Raw genomic sequence first — 16,046 nt, 5'->3', positions numbered from 1 at the left:
TTCATGAAACAGAAAAGAGCCTCAAGACTGTCATAAGAACTTGCATTTTTAAAGAACATAAAAAATAGGAGCAGGAGTAGGCCATGTAGCACTTTGAGCCTGCCCTGCTATTCAATAAGATCATGGCTGATCTGAAGTGGATCAGTTCCACTTTCCCGCTTAATTCCCTTGTCTATCAGAAATCTATCTACCCATGACTTGAATATATTCATGGAGGTAGCCTCCACCACTTCAATGGGCAGAGAATTCCAGAGATTCACCACCCTTTGAGTGAAGAAATTCCTCCTCCACTCCGTTCTAAACTGTCCCCCACCTCCCCACCCCCCCAGCTTATTTTGAGGCTGTGCCCTCTTTTGTTTTACTTAAAAGGGCATCAGATTTTGTGACTGAAGAGTCAACTGTTTTGTCTGAAGCCTGAAAGGAGGAGGACTAGCAAAAGGAATTGAAAATGATTTTTGAAACTGGTCTCTCTTGAACTTATTAACCTCAGAAACAACTGTTCAGTGAACTGACCCATTGGAAGTGCAAAGCCCTACAAAGGCATGTTCAGAAAATGGATATAGTAATTTATACTCATGTTAATAAAATATGAACAAAATAAAGAATGACTAAACCAAATGTCCATTCTTTTAAAGATCTGTAATATCCATTTTCTGCCACTAGAGTGTGACAGAATGCTATAAAACACTAACTTGTGAGACACTTATCAGAATTTAACATTGAGGAAAATCTCCAGAAGACATGAATATTTTGACAAATAACCAATGAGATTTTTATCAGGTGACTAGAAACAAACACTCCTCTTATTATTTTAAATTGTTATTTATACATAATTTTCACAGTATATACAATGGGACACTCCTTTCAAGCCAAGTTAATTGAGATTTTAATATCAACTTTTCTTTCATTACTTTGGTTTAAAATGTCTACCTCAAAAAATGTCACAAGAGGCAGGATTTGTTCAATTTTCTCTGTGCTTTCTGCAAAGCCGCTAATATGGTTAGCATTAGAGGAGCACCTGTCCATTTTGCAATCCACCAAGTAGAAATGTGGGAGGTAGACAGTCTCTGATCAAAGAGACTTGTCTTGTGGCAATCTAAGAAATCCAGAAAATTTATCCTGGTGCGGGGGGGAGACATAGTTTGGGTTAGAATCACTGGAGTGGAGCGCATTGCTAGTATTCAGATCAGGACTTTTCCAAAGTGACAGTACTGCCTTTTGACAGTCACAGCTTGGTGAAATGGGAAGAAGCAAATTGATTGGAAGCTGGGATTGATGTTGGACAGATTCCTGTAAGTGGCAATTCTGTGGAAAGCGGGGAGTGAAATATAGCTATGGTGTGATGTTTTTGGTCATGTTAAAGATAGAGGGAAGACATCTTTTCTGTAGTTTAGAGTATTAGATGCCTACTAAATGGTGCTTAATTGAAGTTGCTTTTTTTTTAAACAGTAAATGCCTTCAAATCTGAAATTTTGTCATGCAATCTTTTAGTCACTGGGAATTCAATTATTTTATTTAATGTTATCAGTCTCTACGGGGATAGTTTTTCCCAGCATTTAGAGGTACAAACTGATCAGTATTAAATGCAAAGTGAACTTCTAAGCAAATGGCAGCATACCTTAACTTTTCTTGATACAGTTGCTTCTTTCGATCTATGTCTGTCTGTGACTTTAATAATCTACTATGAGCATTGGCGATCTTAGAGCTATTCTGCAAAGAGAACATCTTAAATCAGTGAGAAAACAAAAGGAAAAAGAATACTTATTTGTTAGCAAGTTATAGATTCTATAAAGAAAACATTTCCAAATTTGTCTTTTTTTAAATTGGGTACCAAATAATTCAACTCTATCTTTTTGCATTGGGTTGGGTCGCCCTCATGGCAACATGGAGTGTGTGGGGTGGTTGGGAGGATTGCCGCTCCTTCCTTGTTCCTGCCACTTCTCGTTCTTTATGCTTGAATGAGTGGGAGCACAGAGGGAAAGCATTTAGGAGGCATACAACGTGGAAAGCAGATAACCGGGGTGGGAGAGAGAACAATGTTGTTTGTTCTTTTTTGTCCTTGTTAGATCTGCGCCACCCTTGATGCAGGAAGCTGCCTGGGACTTCACTGTCAATGCTTTGTATGCAGTTGAAGCAAACCTAGTGAAGATTTAATTGTAATGTTCAGTTTCACACAATAGGACAATTTAAATTCTGAAGGCATACACATTGGATATGATGTGTTAAGGTTTTGATAAGACTTTCATATTAAAAAAAGCATATAGCGGCTGAGTGGCGAGGCGGGGGGTGGGGGGTTGCGGTCAGATATACCTCATGCCTGGATGGTATGTGGGGGAGGAAGGATGCCTCATTGCTGAGGGGTTTGTAGGGCTTCCTTAATTTGGTTGCCGCATTATTGGAAGGGTATGATTGCACTGGAGGGGGTGTAGAGCAGATTCACCCAAAAGCTGTCTGGGATGGAAAATTTAAGTTATGAAAAGAGGTTGCGTAAGCTTAGTTTGTTTTTGTTGGAGCAGAGAAAACTACGGGACAACGTGATTGAGGTGTACAAGATTATGAGAGATATCATAATCTGCGTGGACTGATTGGATAAAGAGCAGCTGTTCTCCTTGTTGAAGGGTCAGTCATAAGGGGACATAGGTTCAAGATGAAGGGCAGGAGATTTAGAGGGATGTGAGGAAAAACATTTTTACCCAGAGGATGGTGACGGTCTAGAATGTGCTGCCTAGAAGGGTGGTAGAGGCTCATGTCCTTTAAAAAGGATCTGAATGAGTACTTGGCACATCATAACATTCAGGACAATGGGCTAAGTGCTGGTAGATGGGATTAGGTGGGAGTTCAGGTGTTTCTAATGTGTCGGTGCAGACTCAATGGGCCTCTTCTGCGCTAATGGTTCTATGATTCTGTGACCCTTGGGGCTCAATGTGCCAGGTCCTTCCTTGTGGGAACCTTCACCAAAGGCAGCTGGTGCATAATCCATTGGGGAGGTGGGTGAATAGAGAGGGCCATTTGGAGTTATGCTGCAAGCCCGCTGGTTATATTCAAATGTATGTATTTGAATGTGAATAGGCTTCCCGCCTGCTCTGGGTGGGAACCTATTTGGGGCCAGCTGCATGGTCTGGGAAAGCCGCGCTGGCTTTTTTTGGACTGATTCCCAATTTCTTAGGCCATTGCGATTCATGATTGGAGTTAGCGTTATTAGAATGTGACCGATGACAACTTTGTATCAGATGTAATGTGATCAATAGTAACAAGCTGTCAGAGTCAGCTGACCCAGTAAACCATAGAACCAATTACAGAATGATGTGATGGTCAGCTGACTCACTATAAATAAGAACCTGTTGGGAATTGTGGTGGAAGCTTGGATTGGTCCAGGGCGAGGCTCCAAGTTTGGAGTAATGAAGTTTCTTCATTAACCCCTTGCTTTGATTTGTAAGTCGAAGTATCTTACGGTATATTTTCATTGTCTGCATTTGATGAGTTCTTTCTGAAGAAACATTGGGAGCAGAGGAAAACCCATCATAACTTGGAGTTTGCTTCTGAAGAAGTGCTATGACCATGGCAAAGGTAGGAGTAAACCAGTGGGGTTTGATTAGCCCCCTGTCTTTTCAGATGCTGAATCATATCAACAAAGGAAGGCAAAGGTGGAAATGTGGACCTACATTTTACAAGATCTGGCCATTATTGTCTTCCTTTAAGTGAACTGAAATTATCAGACCAAAGGATTTGTGACGCATTAGAGATGCTAACAGACAAGAGAATGAAGGACAAAAAGAAGATTATTCTGAAACTCCATAAGTAGTTTGGTCACTTAGCACCATTGCAATATATAGCAATGATGGATCTTAAAATATGGGACAAGAACAAAGGTGTTTATCTATTGCACTTTGTGGGCATGGCCACCCGGTTTAGCACATCCACAGTGATTTACAACAAAAAAGATAAAAAGACCATTACAGATAAAATTATGACTCACTGAACTGGAACAGGTTTGGGGACACCATCTAAATTTTAAGGACAATGGGGGTGAATTCACAAATGATAAGTTTCAAGATACGTGCAAAAATTTAAATATTGTAATAATGCACACTGCAGCAGAGAGCCCATTCTGCAATGGCCTCTGTGAAAGGAATCACAGTTACAGATGACATGTTGCATAAAATTTTGGCAGATCAACTGGGCTGTAAATTGCAGGTTGTATTAACATGGGCAGTGCATGCGAAAAATTCTTTACAGAAGTGGGGGCGGCTTTAATCTATACCAGTTGGTATATGGGAGGAATCCAAAAGTTGCCATCAATATTAACAAATACTCCTCTGGTACTAGAATGGACTAGCATTTGCTCCATTTTTTTCTGCACACTTAAATGCTATGCATGCAGGGAGAAAGGCCTCATTAAGGCTGAGGTTTCTGAACAAATAAGAAGAGACCTAAGGCGTCACATAAGACCATCAGGGGTATACTCTGAGAAAGGGAATAGGGTCTACTATAAAAAAGAGGGCAGAAAAGATTTGGAAAGGCCCGGGAAAGAGATAGGAACAGACGGCAAGGTACAACACGGTAACCAGACAGTGCAAGCTCACTCTTCGAGAATAGAGGGAATTGGGTCTGAATTTGGAGTATCTGAGCAAGATGCAGAGGTGCAGGAGGCATCTTGTACCTCACATGTACTTACCTTGAGTTATGGGCATCAGTCAACAATAGATGAGAGGGAATCTGATAATCAGCAAAGTACCAGTGAAGCAGGGGATGAAACTGCTACTTAAAAAGGTTCACCTACTCATAGTAGACACAGTGGTATACATACCCGAAGGATCAAGTGAGTGGAGAGATGCCACTATAATCTGGAAAGCAGGAAAGACCTCAGGAAAGTACAAACACTGGCTCAACATCCATGAGCGAGGGCAAGAAGTCAGAGCTATAGATTGAGAAAATGGGGTGAACAGATGAAGCAAAAAAAAGCAAGACCTAAGTCCTGAGGATGAGACAGTAAGCATTCGCGAACCTAGGAAAAAGTCACAAATCTGTGACTGAAGTTGTGTCAGAAAAGAACAGCGAACTGAGAGAAGCAACCCTGACAGAAACAGGCATGATGTGGGTATGCCGGCGTTGGACTGGCGTAAACACAGTAAAAAGTCTGACAACACCAGGTTTTAGTCCAACCTATTTATTTGATAATATTCTCACAAGCTTTCGAGGGGTTACCCTCTTCGTCAGGTGAATGCAGAGTTCCCTTCGTCGTCCAGTACTTCCCCGGAGCGGAGAAGCTACGACATCTTCTCCGGAGTCTTCAACATATCATTGATGAAGACGAACATCTCGCCAGGGCCATCCCCACACCCCCACTTCTTGCTTTCAGACAACCACACAACCTCAAACAGACCATTGTTCGCAGCAAACTACCCAGCCTTCAGGAGAACAGTGACCACAACACCACACAACCCTGTCACAGCAACCTCTGCAAGACATGCCGGATCATCGACATGGATACCATCATCACACGTGAGAATACCATCCACCAGGTACATGGTAAATACTCTTGCAACTCGGCCAACATTGTCTACCTGATACGTTGCAAGAAAGGATGTCCCGAAGCATGGTACATTGGGGAGACCATGCAGACGCTACGACAACGGATGAATGAACATCGCTCGACAGTCACCAGGCAAGACTGTTCCCTTCCTGTTGGCGAACACTTCAGTGGTCACGGGCATTCAGCCTCTGACCTTCGGGTAAGCATTCTCCAAGGCAGCCTTCACGACACACGACAGCGCAGAGTCGCTGAGCAGAGACTGATAGCCAAGTTCCGCACACATGAGGACGGTCTCAACAGGGATCTTGGGTTCATGTCGCACTATCTGTAACCCCCGTGACTTGCCTGGGTTTGCAAAACCTCACTTACTGTACTGTCTGGAGACAATACACATCTCTTTAAACTGTGATCAGTGCTCCTACCACTCACATTGTCAGCCACTTCAGGTCTTGAACAGCAGGTTAGGTGTAAGGATTCGCATTTTAATCAGTAATCTCTAAACTGTCTGTGCTTTATATGCTCTGTCTGAGGCCAGAACTCTCCATTCACCTGACGAAGAGGGTAACCCCTCGAAAGCTTGTGAGAATATTATCAAATAAATAGGTTGGACTAAAACCTGGTGTTGTCAGACTTTTTACTGAGAAACAGGCATAGCAGTAGAGGGCAGACTTTAACGAGGAAGGCTAAGAATCAAACCAATAATAGCAATAGGAGTAGAAGCTTCCATGATAAGGAAGTATTGATAGCTGCCAACAAAATGGAGTTTGTGGAAGTAAGACAGACCAAACAAAGAGAGCTGGACAATTGGAAAGAGTTTGGGGTGTACACTGAGGTATCAGATGAAGGGCAGCCTGCTTTGTCTCATAGGTGGGTTTGAAAGATGAGATGTATGAAGCTAAAGCCAGATTAGTAGCCTGTGTGTATGAGGAACATTTGGATGGGAGAGACATTAGGGTTGATTCACTCACAGCAGGAAAAGTGACAACGAAAATGTTTTTCACTGTTCCAGCATCTAATAATTGGATGTGTAAATCAATGGATATCAAAGCAGCATTTCTGCGGGGTGAAACATTTCAGAGGAAAGTTTTTTTGAGGCTACACAAAGAAGCAGGTAATACAGAGGGTCATTTGTGGAAAATGAACAAATGTGTACATGGGTTAACTGATACTTCAAGGGTTTGATATTTCTCTGTACAATCTGCACTGCTGTGTCTAGTTAAAAGTAAATCAGCAATATTTTACTGGAAGGTGAAAGGAGAATTAGCTGGAATTTTTGTGATGCATTTGGATGCTTTACTATGAGGTGGCACAGAAGAATTTGAAAAAAGGATAATTGAGAAGCTGAAAACAGAACTTAAAACAGGAAGTCAAACAGCTGGCGTTTTGATATCTTGGTCTTGATATCCAAAAAAGTATATCTGGTGTAACGATGAGTCATGACATGGAGATGCTGGCGTTGGACTGGGGTAAACACAGTAAGAAGTCGCTCAGCACCAGGTTAAGGTCCAACAGGTTTATTTGTAGCAAACGCCACTAGCTTTTGGAACTGGCTGTTCCTTCGTCAGGTGGGTGATGAAGGAACAGCCGGTCCTGAAAGCTAGTGGCGTTTGCTACAAATAACGATGAGTCAGCAAGAATATCTAAACAATATTGATCCCATTCCCTTCACCAGAGAAAGGTCAATGGAAAAAGAGGAATGGGCCAATGAAAAAGAAACAGAATTGTTGAGGAGTACGATAGGACAACTAAATTGGCTATGTACACAGGCAAGACTGGATGGGAGCTATAATGTCCTAGAGCTCAGTAATATGTTGAGGCATGTCATAGTTAGAGATCTTACAGGCTGATAAAACATTTTTAAAAAGTTAAGAATAGAGGAGTGTGTAATTAAATTCCCAGCACTAGGAAAACTGGACGATATGAAGTTGATTGTATTTAGTGATGCTTCACATGCCAATCTAGATGGACGTTCAAGCAGTATTAGATTCATAATATTCCTGGTGAGTAAAGAAGGAAAATGTTGCCCCTTGGCCTGGGAAGCAAAGAAAATAAAAAGGGTAGTCAAAAGGACATTGGCGCTGAAACCCTAGCATTAGTAGAGGCGTTAGATATGGGGATATATTTGTCTGACACATTAACAGAAATTTTTTATGGGCACATTGGGTAAGAAAGTACCAATTGAATGTTACATGGACAATTGGTCTTTATGGAACAATGTTCACTCAACAAAAGGTGTAACAGAAAAGCGACTAAGAATTGATCTAGCTAGCATTAAACAAATGCTGGAAAACAAGGAATTTTCCAAGCTTAACTGGGTTGGTGCAAATCTACAGGTATCCAACTGTTTTACAAAAAGGGATGTAGGTACTGGAAAGTTATTAAGAATACTGGAGGATAGCTGTCTTACATTATTTTGAAAAAAAATTAAAATAAAGGTATCTGTTAGAATGTAACAGGTGACAATTTCGTATCAGATGTAATGTGACCAATAGTAACAAGCTGTAAGTAAGCAAGCAAGCAAGTATCACCTGACCCAGTAAACCATGGGATTATTACAGAATGATGTGATGGTCAGCTGACCATCTGATTCACTATAAATAGAAACCTGTTGGGAATTGTGGGGCACTTGGATTGGCCCAGGGTGAGGCCCCAAGTCTGGAGTAATGAAGTTTCTTTATTAAACCCTTTCTTTGATTTACAAGTTGAAGTATGTTTTGTTATTTTTGTTGGCATTTGAAGAGTTCCTTCTGAAAAAACAAGTGCACCTGGAGAACACCCTCCCCAGGGACTCATCTGACCAGCATTTTCAACAATTGCATCATGTGCTACACAAAAAGACTTTGTGGATTGCTGAATAAGATTGGGGCGGCACGGTGGCACAGTGGTTAGCATTGCTGCCTCACAGTGCCAAGGACCTAGGTTTAATTCTGGCCTTGGGTCACTGTCTGTGATGAGTTTGCACTTTCTCCATGCGTCAGCACGGGTTTCCTCTGAGTGCTCCGGTTTCCTCCCACAGTCCAAAGATGTGTGGGTTAGGTTAAGTGGCCATGCTAAATTGACCCTAGTGTCAAAGGGATTATTAGAGCAAATGTATAAGATTACGTCAGTAGGGCCTGATGGATCGTGGTCAGTACAGACTTGATGGACTGAATGGTCTCCTTCTGTACTGTAGGTGATTTTATGGTATAGCACATGTTTTGCTTTTAATTTTGTGTAGGACGTATCACAATCAATTGAAATCTAGAGTCAATACAGAATCAACATTTTCCATTTTTTACAGAAAGATACAAAGGAAAGATGATCACTGCTTTTATAAACAAAAATGCATCCAAAAATAATTGATTTACCTGTGCTTCCATGGTGCTGTCACAGGTCTTTTCTAACTCCTTCACTTTAAATTTGGCTTCCTGCATATTTTCCTCTGCTGCAAATACCAGTTCAGAAATTGTTTATTTTAAAAATATACTTTATTCATACATAATCTGAAAGACTTTACAGAAGCATTTCTGATTGTTACAACAGTAAAAAGTGACCACATTTACATTTCCCGAGATCACTCTGTCCAGTCTAAACATTATATACAAGTTGAAAATTCTTTATCAATTTATCAAATTGCACTTTGTGGTTCTTTAATAGAGTTAATCACAGAGATTATAGTTAGTCCGAGCACTTTTTCCCATTACTAGCCCTTTGGTGTACATTGGTCTTACATGATGACCTTTTCTCATTGTGCCTTGGCGGCTGCTGCCCCAAGCTTGAGTCCATCCCTCAGCATATAGTCTTGGACATTGCCATGTGCCAGTCTGCAACACTGGGTGGAGGCCAATTCTTTGCACTGGCAGATCAATGGGTTTCAGGCAAACCAAAGGGCGTCTTTCACAGAGTTGATGACCCTCCATCAGCAATTGATGTTTATCTTAGTGTGCATTCCCGGGAATAGCTCGTACAGCACAGAGACCTGCGTCACAGAGCTACTCGGGACCCGTACCATTATATCTCTCTTTGGGCCTTTTTTGCAAAGGAACATGCCACAAAGACATTTGCGATTGACTCATCACCCCCGCAGCCACATCAAGGGCAACACGTGATGGGGCTGAGACTTTGGGTGTGCATGAAGAATCTGACAGGGAATGCCTTTCTCTCCACCAGCCAAACTAGGTCTTGGTGCTTGTCTGAACAGTTTAAGATGTTTCAACAGTTAGTCCAATGTTCAAAACATTATCAATGTTTTAGAAGTAAGTGTACCTTGTTTTCAAACTCAGCTTTTTCATGAGTGTAATTCCAAGTCTCTGTATTTTAATCAGTGCCATGAAATAAAATGTGCATAGTACTTCCCATAAGAGAAAAATAATTGAATAATAGAGGACAGATGCAATAAGCATTTGGTGAGTTCTAATGACAAACAAATCAAATGGCACTTATCACTGATTATCCAGCATCAATCTTACTTTTTATCTAATTCCACATCAATTAATAAGGAACAAAAGTATAATGAAAATAGTTTAAAGTTACTGTTGGTTAGTAGGAGTAAGCAGAACTTAAAGTAACGGCAATAAAATTCAAGAAGGAAAGGCTCCTAATAATTTAGTGAATAATTGCACTGCATGTTCATTAGTAATTTATGAACCAGAACTTTCCAATTTCAATTCTTGATCTCTGCTGAGCCTGGGCAAGAGAGGGAGAAAATTTTCCATAGCCTGCCTGACTTTATCAATATTAAGCAATTTGGCATGTGCAAAGGTCAAGTTTGGAGAGAATTTAATTCAGCTCTTATTCTTTGACACAGCCTGGTGAATAATTAACCAACTAATATATTCTTTAGATTCATGCAAACAAGTGGGTGCTTGGGTGAAGTATTGTAATTTTTTACTGGAAAAATACATGCAAGTGTATAAGCTCTTTCACACATCATGCAAAATTAACCTATGAGAATAAGCATAATTGGGAATGACAAGATTGCAATTTCATCTTTCTTTAAAATACATCATGAATCAAAGAATGGCTTATTTATAAGTCACAGTGATTTGACATTGAAATTAAATGGATTTAAGGGAAAAACATCACTCAGTTGGTAGTGATTTTCGCCATTAATAACAAACAATGGAGCTGGTTATTGATATTTAACTGATGGGATTATTCTTGAAAGAATCAAGTTAGCATTAATCCTTACCTATTTTAACAGCAAGTTCAGCCTCCTTTACCTCTCTTGAAATGCGTACTTTGAACCCCTTGGAAATATAAATGTATTTCCTAACGGAAAGCAATGAATATCAATTAAACATCAAAGTCACTTTTCCAATGTTAGTTCCCCTTAATTTGGGTGGCATGGTGGCATGATGGTTAGCACTGCTGCCTCACAGAGCCAGGGACCTGTGTTTGATTCTTGGCTTGGGTCATTGGCTGTGTGGAGTTTGCACATTCTTCCCATGTCTGCTTGGGTTTCCTCTGGGTGCTCTGGTTTCCTCCCATGGTAGAAAGACAAGCTGCTTAGATGCATTGGCCATGCTAAATTCTCCCTCAGTGTACCCAAGCAGTTACTGGAGTGTGGCGGCTAGGGGATTTTCACAGTAACTTCATTGAGTGTTAATGTAAGTCTACTTGTGATTAATAAATAAACTTTACTTTTCACTTAATTTTGAAGATTGTCAGATACAATGAAGGTAGCTGGTGATACGTATACAATATAATTCCCACTTTTATGGCTGTAGCTCATTCTGGATCTCAGCATGGTTATACATTACCTGAAAGTTATGTAAATCCTACCGGTTCTTTATGGAATAAGTGTTTAAAGTGATATACAAACAATAATTTGACACAAAAATGAAAGGAAACAAACTAGAAATTGAATAGTTGGAACTAAATAGTTACTAGTGAGAATTATATTTTTCTGAATGCTTTGAATGATTGGCTAATTGGAACAGCTTTTGCTCTTGATTATGGGACAAAAAAGCCCAAATTTGATTTTCACCTTGAAAAAAATTTCTAAGCTTTACGAGTTCAAAATTTTAGAACTTTAAAAGGACTACGAAACTGTGACATGAGCAAATTATTTTCTTACCTAGGTCGATACAAGGAAAAGGCGAGGCGTTTAGCATGAACCTTTTGTCCTTGGATAAAAATCTTCATGCGAGGGTTAATGTATAATATTGCAGCATAGGCTCTAAAAGAATATTGTTCTGGTTGTCTGAAACATGATGATGTTAATATAATTTTTGATCACTAATTGCAATACAATCATACCATTTCAGAACACTTTAAAGTAGGAATGCAGCATCAGATAAAATATCACGGATTTCCATAGGTTATTTACAAATAATCCACTGAAAGGGATTTCTGCTGTTGTGCAAATTTATACAAGTATGTAGTATTTTAAATTGCCTGACCTTTTATTTTTGGAGAAGTTGTACATTAGAATTGATATATTCTTATGTACATTACATCTTCAGCATTATAATCATTGTCATTTTTTAACCAGTTTTACATCATTAAGAGTCTATTCATCAAAATTGCCCAAAATCATCATGGCCTTATGGCAGTGATGCATTAAGGCAAGTAAAGACCTTGTATAGACTTATTTCAAACAGTAACTGATATTCAGTGGCTAGAAGACCTGGGCCCAACCACCTTCAGCTGCTTCATCGATGAAGTGGGGATGTTCACTCATAACTGCAGAACATTCAGCACCATTCCCAATTCTTCAAAGACTGAAGCAGCCCATGTCAAAATGCCAGACACTATCAAGGCTGGGGCTGACAAATGACAAATGATATTCACATCACATAAGTGCTGGGCAATGACCACCTACACAAAGAGAGAATCTAACCATTGCCCCTTGATATTCAATGGCACTAGCATTGGTGAATTTTCCACTATCAACTTCCTGGGGGTTACTGTTAACCAGCAGCTCAACTAGATTAGCCATGTGAATATTGTGGCTATAAGGTCAGAGGCAGTTGTGTGTACCATTGATGGGGTGCACTGCAGGAACTCACCAAGGCTCCTCAGGCAACATCTTCTAAACCCACAACAGTTATCATCTAGAAGGACAAGGTCAGCAGACGCATGGGAACACCACACCTGGAAGTTCCTCTCCAAGCCACTCATCATCCTGTCTTGGAAATATATCATGATGTGGAGATGCTCAGATGAGGAGGATTACAACAGACACCTCCAACATGTCATTGATGAAGACAAACATCTCGCCAAGGCCATCCCCACATGCCCACTTCTTGCCCTCAAACAACCACACAACCTCAAACAGACCATTGTCCGCAGCAAACTATCCAGCCTTCAGGAGAACAGTGATCATGACACGACACAACACTGCCACAGCAACCTCTGCGAGATGTGCATGATCATCTACATGGATGCCATCATCTCATGTGAGAACGCCATCCACCAGGTACATGGTACATACACTTGCAACTCGGCCAATGTTGTCTACCTAATATGCTGCAGGAAAGGATGTCCCATGGTATGGCACACTGGGGAGACCATGCAGACACTACAACAACAGATGAACGAACACCGCTCGACAATCACCAGGCAAGTTCCTGTTGGGGAAGACTTTAGTGGTCACGGGTATTCGGCCTCTGATCTTCAGATAAGCATTCTCCAAGGCGGCCTTAATGACACATGACAATGCAGAGTCACTGAGCAGAGACTGATAGCCAAGTTCTGCACACATGAGGATGGCCTCAACCGGGAGCCTGGGTTCATGTCACCTTATCTGTAACCCCCACAACTTGCCTGGGCTTGCAAAATCTCACTAACTGTCCTGGCTGGAGACAATACACATCTCTTTAACCTGTGCTTAATGCTCTCTCCACTCACATTGTCTACCTTTAAGACTTGATTACCTATAAAGATTCACATTCCAACCATTATTTTGTAAATTGAGTTTGTGTCTTTATATGCCCTGTTTGTGGACAGAACTGCCACTTAACTGACGAAGGAGCAGTGCTCCAAAAGCTAGTGGATTTTGCTACCAAATAAACCTCTTGGACTTTAACCTGGTGTTGTGAGACTTCTTACTTGGAAATATATCACCATTCCTGCACCATCACTGCGTCAAAGTCTTGAAACTCCCTTTCTAAAAGCAGTGTGGGTGTACCTACACCATATGTACTGCAGAGGTACAAGGAGGCAGTTCACCACCAAGTTTTCAAGGGCAGCTTGGAGTGGGCAATAAATCCTGGTTTAGCCAATGATCCCCACATTCCCTAAATTAATAAATATTGAAAAGGAAGCCAGTTAAACTTCAAATATCTGCCATTAATGACAGCTTGTCCTCAGCACAAAATAGGATATTAAAAAGTCTCCAAATTAGCTGCTCTGAATTTTGAGTGCTATGACTTCCTCAACTGCCTCCCTCAATCTACTTCATTAGCATTCTTAACAATTTCAGACGCCAATAACCTGCTGGCATTATAAGTTTATAATTGTCCATTGTGATAGTTGATAATGATGGAAAATATGACATAGGCTGGCACTTCATTATTCTGACTTTGTTTGAATATACCCACTCATTTTCAATATTCCACTGGAAACTCCCAGCAGTGGCAAACAACTACCCAATTGATTTTTCTTCCTCTTCACTGTCCACCAATGCCCCCCACAGCCTCATTTATTTCCCCACCTCTAGTGGCACTGGCAACAACAGCAACAATGAGGAAATCTGAAGTTCATCTGTCTTTTGATTACTTTATGATTTCATGAACAGTAAATATTTATCAAAGCATCTAAATGATTTTCAGCAGCCCGACACACCTTTACTCTTGATTGAAGATATTCAAAGCCTCAAGCAAATTTTTTGCCTTATTGCTCGACAGACTGGAGGGACTGATTGTGGACAAGTCGCCAGGACCGGATGGAATGCATCCGAGGGTTCTGAAAGAAATGGCGGAGGTGATAGTGGATGCCTTGGTGGTTATTTTCCAGACGTCGCTGGATTCCGGGGAAGTGCCGGAAGATGGAAAGTGGCTAATGTTACGCCGTTGTTTAAGAAGGGTGCCAGGCAAAAGGCAGGGAATTATAGGCCGGTTAGTTTAACGTCTGTTGTAGGTAAAATGTTAGAATCCGTCATCAAGGAGGAAATAGCGAGGCATCTTGAGAGGAATTGCTTGATAGAGCAGACGCAGCACGGTTTCGTTAAAGGGAAGTCGTGTCTGACAAATTTACTGGAGTTCTATGAGGATGTGTCTAGGGCGGTGGATAGAGGAGAGCCGGTGGATGTGGTCTTTCTGGATTTTCAGAAGGCGTTTGACAAGGTACCTCACAGGAGGTTATTGCAGAAGGTCAGGGGGCATGGAGTTGGGGGTAGGGTGTTAGCGTGGATAGAGGATTGGTTGTCAAACAGGAGGCAGAGAGTGTGGGTCAATGGGTGCTATTCGAATTGGCGGATGGTGACTAGTGGAGTGCCTCAGGGGTCGGTGCTGGGGCCTCAGCTATTTACCATTTATATAGATGATCTGGAGGAGGGAACCGAGTGTAGGGTGTCGAAATTTGCTGATGACACCAAGATTGGAGGAAAGGCAAATTGTGCGGAGGGTGTGGAGAATCTACAGAAGGATCTAGATAGGCTGGGCAAATGGGCCAGGAAATGGCAAATGGAATTTAATGTTGGCAAGTGCGAGGTGGTCCACTTTGGTAGGAATAATGGTAGGAAGGATTATCACTTATGTGGCGAAAAACTGCAGCAGGCGACGGTGCAGAGGGACCTTGGGGTCCTTGTGCATGAGTCGCAAAAACCCAGCTTGCAGGTGCAGCAGGTGATCAGGAAGGCGAATGGGATGCTGGCCTTCATAGCGAGGGGGATTGAATATAAAAGTAGGGAGGTCTTGCTGCCGCTGTATAGAGCATTGGTGAGGCCGCAGCTGGAGTACTGTGTGCAGTTTTGGGCGCCGTACTTACGCAAGGATATTTTGGCCTTGGAGGGAGTGCAGAGGAGGTTTACTAGTCTGATGCCGGAGTTGAGGGGGTTGAGCTATGAAGAGAGGCTGAATAAACTAGGCTTGTACTCGTTAGAGTTTAGAAGAATGAGGGGAGATCTCATTGAGACGTATAAGATGATGAATGGGATGGATAGGATAGAGGTGGAGAGACTCTTCCCGCTCAGAAAGGATAATAGGACTAGGGGGCACAGCCTCAAGATAAAGTGGGGGCGGTTTAGAACGGAGTTGAGGAGGAACTTCTTCACTCAAAGGGTGGTGAATCTCTGGAATTCTCTGCCCATTGAAGTGGTGGAGGCTACCTCGCTAAATATTTTTAAGACGCGGGTTGATGGGTTTTTGATAAGAGAGGGGATTAAGGGTTATGACGAGAGGGCGGGAATGTGGAACTGAGCCACGACAGATCAGCCATGATCTTATTGAATGGCGGGGCAGGCTCGAAGGGCTTGATGGCCTACTCCTGCTCCTATTTCTTATGTTCTTATGTCTATTATCACTCATCTATGGTCCTCTGAATAGCAGAATCACAAGTAGCGATTATTCTGCATTTATAAACTAGCTGT

At 41.5% G+C, this 16,046-nt stretch overlaps 1 protein-coding gene across 1 annotated transcript in view; it reads right to left on the bottom strand.

Moving 5' to 3' along the window:
- The window catches only part of LOC145353515 (uncharacterized), a 117,644-nt gene that overhangs the window by 80,961 nt on the left and 20,637 nt on the right, over positions 1 to 16,046 (bottom strand). The window contains exons 7-9 of the mRNA XM_080204324.1: positions 10,704 to 10,783; positions 8,881 to 8,957; positions 1,619 to 1,710 (exon numbers count right to left, since the gene is read on the bottom strand). Coding sequence (XP_080060450.1) covers positions 1,619 to 1,710; positions 8,881 to 8,957; positions 10,704 to 10,783 — 249 coding nt within the window. The remainder of the gene's footprint in view (positions 1 to 1,618; positions 1,711 to 8,880; positions 8,958 to 10,703; positions 10,784 to 16,046) is intronic.

This window comes from Carcharhinus amblyrhynchos, chromosome 15 (genome assembly GCF_965287045.1).
Source record: "Carcharhinus amblyrhynchos chromosome 15, sCarAmb.v2.hapA, whole genome shotgun sequence".
Classification (NCBI taxonomy): domain Eukaryota; kingdom Metazoa; phylum Chordata; class Chondrichthyes; order Carcharhiniformes; family Carcharhinidae; genus Carcharhinus; species Carcharhinus amblyrhynchos.
Note: the sequence above shows the minus strand (reverse complement) of the source record. Positions and strands in the feature narration are given on the sequence as shown.